The 9,920-nt window shown below is 33.4% G+C and overlaps 1 protein-coding gene across 2 annotated transcripts; it reads right to left on the minus strand.

The window, feature by feature from the left end:
* Positions 1–1,158: 1,158 nt before the first annotated feature.
* On the minus strand, positions 1,159–3,882 carry LOC111402496. Of its 2 annotated transcripts, none has more exons than XM_023030858.1 (6): positions 3,700–3,882; positions 3,286–3,551; positions 2,862–3,048; positions 2,333–2,425; positions 2,070–2,157; positions 1,159–1,616 (listed from the first exon to the last, which is right to left on the minus strand). In XM_023030858.1, exons 1-6 carry the CDS (start codon positions 3,771–3,773, stop codon positions 1,335–1,337), a joined length of 990 nt encoding a protein of 329 aa, XP_022886626.1. In that variant the 5' UTR covers positions 3,774–3,882; the 3' UTR covers positions 1,159–1,334. The 2 variants fall into 2 exon arrangements, with proteins under 2 accessions (XP_022886626.1, XP_022886625.1); XM_023030857.1 differs by having other exon boundaries at positions 3,286–3,569; positions 3,700–3,881.
* Positions 3,883–9,920: the final 6,038 nt, after the last annotated feature.

A 9,920-nucleotide genomic window follows, 5' to 3' on the forward strand; every position in this document is an offset into this window, starting at 1 on the left:
TTTTTTTTTTTTTTTTTTTTTTTTTTTTTTTTTTTTTTTTTTTTTTTTTTTTTAAATACTGAGACTGATCGGCCTATATATTTGGCTCAGGTTTACAAACTATTTATAAATGCTCAAATAAATTTTTTATTCTCACATTTAAAGAGATTCACAATTACTATTTATTTATTCATCATTCATTTATATTTATATATATTTAAACTGTTTATAAATACTTCTTGAATTTCATTCAAAGAAAGCATTTTGTTACCAAAACTTACCTAGTATTAAGTGCCAGTTTGGCCCCCATTACTCACTCATTATAATGATAATTTGATTTTGTAATGATAATTTTTTTGAGAATGTATGGTTAAAACTTAAATGATGAAAAAGTTTTAGTTTTACGCGAAATATTATTTTATTAGAGAATGATTGATAAGAAGAGAGATAAAAATAAATTATAATTTAATGGAGGCCAAGCAAATGAGTCGAACATATATTTTTTATTTAATCTATTCATCATACGAGTTTGCTTGAACCCAACATAAATATTGAATTTCAAATTCACAAACCATTTCATTGGCCTTAAATATTTCAATATATCTAAATTAGCCAAATAAAGTGAATTTTTAGTCATTTTATAAAAGGAAAGAGAGAAGGAAGTTAAATGAGATGAACATGTATTTTTTTTTAAAAAAGTTGAACACCAACTTTGAGGACCGCACCATCCCGTCCCTAGAGAATCGTAAGGGAGGTAAATCACGGGATGTGCCTCAGCAGGTCAGGGAATAAGAGCTTGCTCGTACACTGGTGTCCACAAAGAGTCCAATTCCATATCTCAGAATTCGAACTCTCACACTGTAACTGCCAACAAAATTGAGATTACCTCACTCCTATCTTTTACACCGTTGGATTATGCCCCAAGGGGCAAAGAACGTGTATTTTTTATTTAATCTATTCTATCATACGGGTTTCGTCGAACCCAACATAAAAATTGAACTTCAAATTCACGAACCATTTCATTGACCTTAAATATTTCAATATATATCTAAATGCACTGAATAAAGTGAATTTTTTTAAAACACCATTTGGTTCGTCGCGACAAAGATTGGAAAGGGCTGTATAGCATACAAAATTTTGATAAATCCATGTATAGCATACAAAATTCTGACAAATCCATTGAAGTGAAACAAAGGTGTACAATTTCTGACTTGTATCACATATCAAACTTTAAATCATTATTCCAGTCTCCATTACATATCTAGATCCTGCCAACAGCCTCCTACCAATAATATAGGCAAAATTACTGTTAGGATCTCTAACCCATTTGAAATACAGTAAACAATGAGGCTGCATCATGAAAGATGCTCAGACTCTAACTTCTTCAGTACAATAGCAACAACATTCCAATTGAATCCCCGATATTGAAGCCATCGAACAATTCTTGATTTTCGAGTCTCTAGAGGCACATCACGACTTCGTAACCATTGCTTTGAGGCCTGATGACATAGACGATCAATAGATGCCTGAGACATACCAATTCTTGAATCTTGATCTAGACCAGATTCACCACCCACGAAAACTAGTTTTATTGCCTTCTCTGCAACTATTTCCTTTACTCCCTTCTTCAATAATGCCTAGTCGAAAGATAATAACGCAATCAACTACAAAAGCATAACTTCTAAATGTCCATCAATAATTCTATAGTAAAACGGCTTAAACAAAGATACATCAGTGACACAATCATGCAATAGCCAGTTCCATGACGTAACTTTAACTCAAATAGAGATCAACTTTAAAAAAAAATTGGGAAAATCAGAGATTTTAAGCTTACTGTGATCCTAAAAATTGGTTATCTTGAGCTCCTTTTAGAGGATGACAATTGGTGAAAAATGGGATTTGAAATTCTTGAATTTCAAACAAAAATGGCAGGAAATACACACACCAGGCAACTGCACAATTGAATTATGGCAATTACGCGTGGCAATAAATGTACATTTTTATTCTCGACAAAAAAAAAAAAAAAAATTCCTAATAACTTGCTAATACACATTTATGCAGTTCAAGGAGTAACAAACAGGAAAATTTACTTGCTTAATTCGTCGAGGACCCCAGCTTGAGGAAGACCATCTGGATCGACAAAATGTTTCCGCATATAAACAGTCATCTAACAGACCCCTACAACAAATCACAACCATCAAAAACTTTCCACAAACGTCAAAATAGGTTACAAAACAATTTTTAGAGAGTAAAAGTTTCTTGATAAAAATCCCCCAAAAAAACAAAAATAAATAAAAATAAAAATCAGAAGTGAACCAAGTTTCTTGAAGGAAACTGGCAATTTTTATTCTACCTGCTTTGGAAGTCTGTAACCACTGAATCAACACTATCAAGTGGAAACCCCTTTCCTAGTAGTTTTTTCTTCATCTCCATAGCTGTAAATGCTCTACATAGTGCAAAACCATGCTTCAGACACATATCCTTCTGCTACAAAGAAAGTATAACTACAGACAACTTTGAAGAAACATGTGCAATCTGTTAACTGCTGTGACTTAACTTTCGACAGAGAAGATTGAAAAAGTATCAAACTGTCAGAACATATGAGGATAAGTGAGATCTTGGCTTGGCCATCAAAAGTTATGCATCTGACTATTATGCAAAATATGCTGGATGACCTTAGCTATTGGACTGATTATTGAATTCAGGTTTTCTTCACAAGTTGACCTCTAACCTAAGCTACTTAATAGAATTTGTCATATTCTGCCAGATTCATATGATTTTGATATTATTTTGGGGATGAAAAAGTATTCGTATCCGATTCCAAAAATCAACAAAGAGAACAAATCATCATACTCAAAACACTGATTAAGCATTATTCTAACCTTGTTGCAAGTAATCCAATAGCCAACTTTTCCGCTTCTTCTTTACTTTTACCAGCTCGAATCCCCATAATTTTTTTGCCAGGATCCTTCCCATGATTAACTTTGAGTTCCTCAGAGACCTCCAGAGGTTCTTCCATCAATTCACAGCCCAAATCTCCAAAATTGCCCTCAATTTCTTCTTCATTTTCTAATATTTCCCAACTAATTATAAGTATATTACTCAATTAATTGCATAAAGTCCCTTTTGAGCCCCTTTAAATTTTGTGACCACACATTCTTCAATAAAATAATATTACCCGTAAATAAATATATTTTTCATTTTTAACCACTCATTCTCAAAAATAATAATAAAATTATAACATCAAATATTGGGCTCAAACTGGGGCAAAATATCAAATGATGGCTTCATAAATAAAAAGCGCACCAAGTTCAACACCACAATGCATGTTTCCAATAGGACTCCGATCATGCTGCAGGGTCTTAGGATTCAAAACAAAGCTCCGGTGCGAATTGTTGGAGAACTCAACTCTCTGCACATTCAGCTCTGAAACTGTATCAAGCTTTTCTCTGTGCTTCAAATGCTTCGCCGGCAAAGAAGTAGCTTTTGAATCTTCGCATTTTGAAGATTTCTTGGGAATGTACCTCACCGGAACTGAAGCATTGTAGTCTCTGCCATTTGAACAGTTTAACCTGCTGTTTCTTTTGACCCTGAGAATAAAATCTTTATACTAAAAATAACAGTGATTTTTTGTTGAAAAATTATATGTATTGTTGTGTTTGAATGTGTTGGAGGGGAAAAAAATAAGAAATATAATAAAAAAAAATTAAAGAAACTCACCAGGGAATCAGAAATACTCGGTATTGATATTGAACTGCAGTTTTGCAAATGAAATTTCCGGGGAAAAACGCCATTTTTTAGTATTAAGATTTAGGGGAGATCACAAAACCAAAGATGTGTAAAATTTGCAGATGGCTAGGGTTTTGAATTTCGAATTCGATGGCCATGATACGAAGTACACGGCCCTCACTGTAGCGAGGGCCCCATATGTATTAAAAAAAAAAAATTAACACGAGCCCCACCAATGTGAGTACTTGTAAAATATTTGGCAAAAAAAGCCCTGTACATGTAGGGTAGTCCTGCTTGTTTGGATTGCATTCAGAATCTGTTTGGGAGTAATTTTGAAAATTAATTTTTTGACCGTTAAGAGAAAAATGGAGTCCACCTGTAATAAAAGAAGTCAAATATGACGGCTGTAATAGTTAAATAACGGTCAAAAAATCAATTTTTTGGGTGAAAAAATCGCTTCCAAACAGGCCATAAAGATTGAAGTCAACTTTAAGCACTTGTTTGAACCCCAGAAAGAATGCATTCTAAATAGTAAACTGATGGAAAACATATAGATAAGAATCAAGAAAATTTTTTAGATTTGCGTATAATTGCATTTTATTTAAAAATATGCAGTTGGAAATAAATTTTTAGACGAATGAGGCTCAAACAAGGGATTAACAAAATATTCTTGACCCATTATTATTAGAGCAATGCTACAAGTACAACAATCTTGACATTATAATTGACAGTCCTCTCATATACAAGAGATGGGCCCACGATTAAAATAACATGAGCCCCGCAATTATGAGAGAGCTGTATGGGCGACATCATTTCCCTTATCATTATCCACTTTTCATCCATCAATTTTGTCACATCATCATTTTAGCAACTTATAATGTTATCCAAACAAGCAAACCTGCAATCCCGGGACATAGCTCAGTGGTGCAAAGGATAGGAGTGAGGTTATTTCACATTTTGCTGGCAGCCACAGTGTGGGGATTCGATTCCTAAGATATGAAATTTGACTCCTTGTAGGCGCAGTGTACATGCAGCTCTTGTTCCCTGGCCTGTTGGGACATATCCTGCAATTTACTTCCCTCACAAAGTTCTAAAGGTAGGATGGCGAAAGCCCTCACGGTTGGGGTTCAACTTTTTTTTTTTTCAAACAAGCAAACCTGCTACACAATTACTTTATTTATTTTTCTCTGGTCTCCAATAGTATAATTATGTTAATAATCCTAATTATATCTCAAACCGATAATCTATGGCTTGATTTTTGGGCTAATGAGCAAGTGGGGCACGTTTAAAATTGAACATCAATTAGACAACATTTTAAGTATAACTCGACTATCATGACTGATAATCATTTACGTCTCATCAAATTTTACAAGAATTACTCTAAACAATATACTCACTTTTAAAAGTTAGTTATTGAAATGAGGAGGGGGAAGGTAGTAAGTTATCAAACTTGATTATCCCAAATATGAATCCAAAGACAATGGTTTCAAAATAAGAGGAAGAAACATCCTGCAATTCTTCTTAGTTTCTTGAGAGACCAGAGCTCGGTGTTTTTCCATCTTGTACAGGGATTTGGGGTTTGAATTTGATATGTAATTAGAACCCTAATATGGTTAATTGCAATTTGATTAAAAACATGTTTACTCAATTGGGTTCTCAGGAATTATGTTTGAGGTGAGAAAACAAAAGGGGAAAAAAGGATGATGCGCTGCTTTTCATGTTATATGTCGGAAGAGAAAAAACCAGAAAAATCATCGAAGAAGAGAATTCCATAATACAAGGATACTAGAGCTTTCGCCTCATTTGCTAGCGTTACCTTGAGAACAGGTTAAGATCTTTCACCTTTATCCAGACCATTTTCTGGGGTTTGAAATTTCTGCCGTTGGCTATGCATGATTGGGTGAACATAACCAACTCAAATTTGTAATTTATTTTGTTAAGGTTATCTACATCGAATGATGTTCATTTTGCATCCTCATGTTATAAATGACAATCTTTCCATCCTTTCTCATTACTGCTTTCCATTGATTTTTGTATCTTCATTTTTTGCAAGAAAATATAGCTACATCTTTTCAAATATCCCCACTCGTCGACCCACAGATCAACCTAACATTCCTCTACATATGGAGACCGGTTCTTGTGAATGAGAGGCGTGAGAACACCTTGTACTCTTCTTTTCTTTATGGTGAAAAAATGTTGCATCATAATGGATGTAGTTTTTAAATGTGTGTGGGCTTCGCTTGTTTTCTGGTCTTATTTTCGTTGATTATTGCTCTGGTAAGTAGGTGTGAAATGTTTTTCAAAACCCATTACTCACGTTTTTAAAAGTGACAAAAATTATTTTCTCCATTTGTTGGCCACATGGCAACTTTCCATTGGCAACTTATATTTCACAAGGATGTGTATTTGTTTGAAAACATTATGGGCCATTGATCAAAATGGAGGGCTAAGATTAGCTTAACTTTTCTTTCATTTAATTGATATGGACGGCAGGAGAGAGAGTAATATGACTTTCACTTTCTCTTCATTTTACTTAAAGAAATGGTAGACTTCTCTCTTCTCTTATTTTGGCGATTTTATTCTCTTAGGTGGGGAAAATTCCAGATCTGATTATATTTACTTTTCGGCCATATTTTTCGTAGTAAGGATTGTGTTCTGAGCTAGTGATCTGGTGGTTATTTTATTGGTGACTTGGCCGAACTGGATGAACAATTTGTGCATTCTTTAATTTTCTGCATGGTTTTTATTCCTGCTGTTGTTGCGTATTGGTGATTGAAATCGCACGTTGGGTGAAAAATCCCAACAAAATTGGTATCAGAGCCTAGTACGGTGTGGGTAAGGAATTTGTAAATACAGTTTAATTTTTTGTCATATTGATGTGTTTAATTGATCTGTGCAGTCTAATAAGAAAAAGTTCTTGGAGCTAGGGTTTTGAATTCCGACTCTGCAGTGAATCACTGGAGTAGATTTAATACTGTTATACACAGTATTTGGTGAGATTATTTCAATTTAGTTCATAGTACTTTATTTGCATGTGTTCCTGAATCATATGTGAATATGTGAATATTACTGCGGTTTGAATTTGTTCAAGAATTGAATAAATTGTTTAATTGGAATAGCAACACGTATTGGGATATTTCAATTTTCTGTAATCTGATTGTTTGGTACCAATTGTTAGAAATCTGAAATTAATCATGCTGTTATTCAATTTGTGCATACTACATAACTGTGTTTTTTCATTCTGTCATCTGTTTATCTGAATTTATCTGCAAAACATTTTTCAAAACATTTTCTGCAACTTAAGTGATCTGATATACTAAAATCACTTATGTCCGCAAGTAGTAGCCACCCTTTTACAAAACCTGCAATGGGTTCGAAGGTCGAATTGTCTCAATTCGATGGAAAGGGGGATTACTCTGTTTGGAAGCAAAAAATGAGGGCCATATTGGTCTAACAAAGGGTTGCTAAAGCCCTTGAAGATCCTGAAAATTTTTCTGATGAATTGAAAGCTAAGTCTGATGAAATTCTAGATATAAATGAAATTGCATATAGTTCTATTATATTGCACTTATCTAATAACATTGTAAGACAAGTTGAAGAACATAAAACCGTTAGAGAATTATGGATTGCGTTAGATACTTTGTTTCTAACTAAGACGTTGCCAAATAAAATTTACCTCTTAGAGAAACTGTTTAGCTTCAGAATGGATGTTGGAAAAGACTTGGAAACTAATTTGAGTAACTTTAACATTTTGGTTAAAAGCCTTTCCCATAATGACAAAAAATTTGAAGATGAGGACCTTGCAGTGATCCTTCTTAATTCCCTACCTGATTCCTATAGGGATATCAAGAATGCAATAAAATATTCAAGAGATGCTTTAACGCAATCTATTGTCATCAATGCGTTAAGATCTCGAGAATTGGAAATCAAGAGAGAATCTAGAAGTTCAAAGGAGGAAAGTATGTTTGTGAGAGGAAGAACTGAAAAGAAGGAAAGTAACTCAAACAACAAAAGATTGAAATCTAAATCAAAAACTAGATCTAAATCATGAGATAGAAGCAACAAAAAGTGCTACCGCTGTGGGAAAATGGGACACTTTAAACGTGATTGCTTTGAGTGGAAGAAGAAACCAAAAGATCATAATAATGAAGATTTGAATAATTCTGCGATTTGTTCTGAGTTAGAGAGTCTTCTTGTAATGATTGTGTCTAATGAAGAAGTTGATAAGGACTGGATCTTGGATTCAGAGTGTTCATTCCACACGTGTCCTAATAAATCATGGTTTAATAATTACAAAGAAATTGAACCCAGGAAAGTATATATGGGCGATAATAACTCTCAAAGTGTTCTTGGTATTGGTGACATCGCTATCAGAATGTATGATGGCATTGTCAGGAAATTAAAGAATGTGAAACATGTCCCGAATTTGAAAAGAAATCTCATCTCGTTGGGATCTCTTGAAGATGAGGGACACTCTTTCAAATATGAAAATAACACCTTGAAAGTTATGAAGGATCTTTGGTAATCTTTAAGGGACCAAGAAGAAATGGATTGTACTATCTTTTGGGAGAGACAGTTATCCCTCAAGATGCTAAATCTTTGACCAGAACACAAAATAAATCTGAATTGTGGCACAACAGAATGGGACATATAGGAAATAAAGGTTTAAAGTATCTAAGTAATCAAAAGTTGCTTGGGAAGGATACGATTGAGCCTCTTGAATTTTGTGAAACATGTGTGTTGGGAAAATCACATAGGGTGAGCTTTGAGACAGGATCACATACCACCTCTGTAGCGACCCAATTTTTTTTTTTTTTACTTTATAAAAATCAAATAAATTTTTTTTTAAAACTTAAGTCACTACCAAATGTTTTCTTAAAAAAATAAATGGGTTTATAAAGATGTTATCCCTTGTCAATAACCTAAAGAAATCTTAACATGTGAAATAAAAATCATGTTATGATGAACTTTGAAGAAAAATATATAAGGGGTTCCATTTTAGCAAGAAATATGCGTAAATGTTATTAAGCAATTTTCCTTATTGTTGTTAAAATAATGGTAATAAGCATACTTTATTCTCTTTTCCTCCAGTAAGTGAAACATGGCATCAGCTCCCCTAATCTGACGTCATTATAGGGTCTTCATTAATTTGTCATGCATGGATATATCCATAAATCAATTTGAAAGGCAACAATAGCACCCTAATCATTAAAATTAATACAAATCAAGGTGACATTATCATAAGTGTTCACAGAAAATAACGGATGGCTAGCAAGATGAATTGGACTATTATTAGTGGCCGGTGAAAATGAGTAATTTCCCCACATTCTTGTTGATTCGAGATTTCGGACATGCATATTTTACGTTCTATCCATAATTAATTACATGTAAAAATTTGTTACTACTAATGAAAAATAGCAGTAAAGGGAAACCATTAATTCAAATATTTAATTAAAAATGTAAGTTTAAACATGTCCATGTAAAAAAATAAACATGCAAAGTAAATTTAATTATAAATAAATTTCCATGACAACTAAATTAAAATAAATGAGGTTACGTGCTAGATTTTAGATCTTTGTTCTTTAGACGAGACACGACCACACCATCAAACCGCCGCACTCCAACACAACCCGTACTAACCTGTAAGGTAGGGAAAAAGGGGTGAGTATGGGGAATACTCAGTAGGATACAAATATTCGTACAATCCCGAATAACATTTATCATTTATATATCAAAATAAATCGTACCGTCATATCATATATTTAACCGACAAGAGCTCAATCATATCATATCATTTGTACCGGATGACCATATATGTCATATTGTATCATATCATTTCATATCATTAACGAAAATATTTATCAATATGAAATAACAAAAATTAAACGGGACAACCACTTGCACTTCGTATCCTACCTTAACCTCCAAATGTGTTTCAACCCAAAGAAAAATGTTGAGATATGAAGAATGCTCTATAAATTTTACTGCAAAGTCTTTCTTGTTTGAGTGAAATAAAAATATAGAAGAAAATGATTAATAAATATAGGATGGGAAAGTTATTAATTGTTGAAGTGAAGAAACCGTATGAACGTGAGATAAATGAAAGAATGTGGAGAATCTTTCATTTTAGTTGGGTGGTGGGGAAAATGTAGTAGGTATGTGGAAGTTTCTTAGAGGTGGCTAATTTGAGCGGGAGAGAGAAAAACTCGAAG

The sequence above is a fragment of the Olea europaea genome, chromosome 10, assembly GCF_002742605.1.
Source record: "Olea europaea var. sylvestris chromosome 10, O_europaea_v1, whole genome shotgun sequence".
NCBI classification, from domain to species: Eukaryota; Viridiplantae; Streptophyta; class Magnoliopsida; order Lamiales; family Oleaceae; genus Olea; species Olea europaea.

Coding starts and splice junctions, on each gene's coding strand:
- LOC111402496 (XM_023030857.1), bottom strand. CDS start 3,773: ATGGCGTTTTTCCCCGGAAATTTCATTTGCAAAACTGCAGTTCAATAT. Junction 3,570..3,699: donor CGAGTATTTCTGATTCCCTG/GTGAGTTTCTTT, acceptor TTTTATTCTCAG/GGTCAAAAGAAACAGCAGGT. Junction 2,158..2,332: donor GTTACAGACTTCCAAAGCAG/GTAGAATAAAAA, acceptor GATTTGTTGTAG/GGGTCTGTTAGATGACTGTT.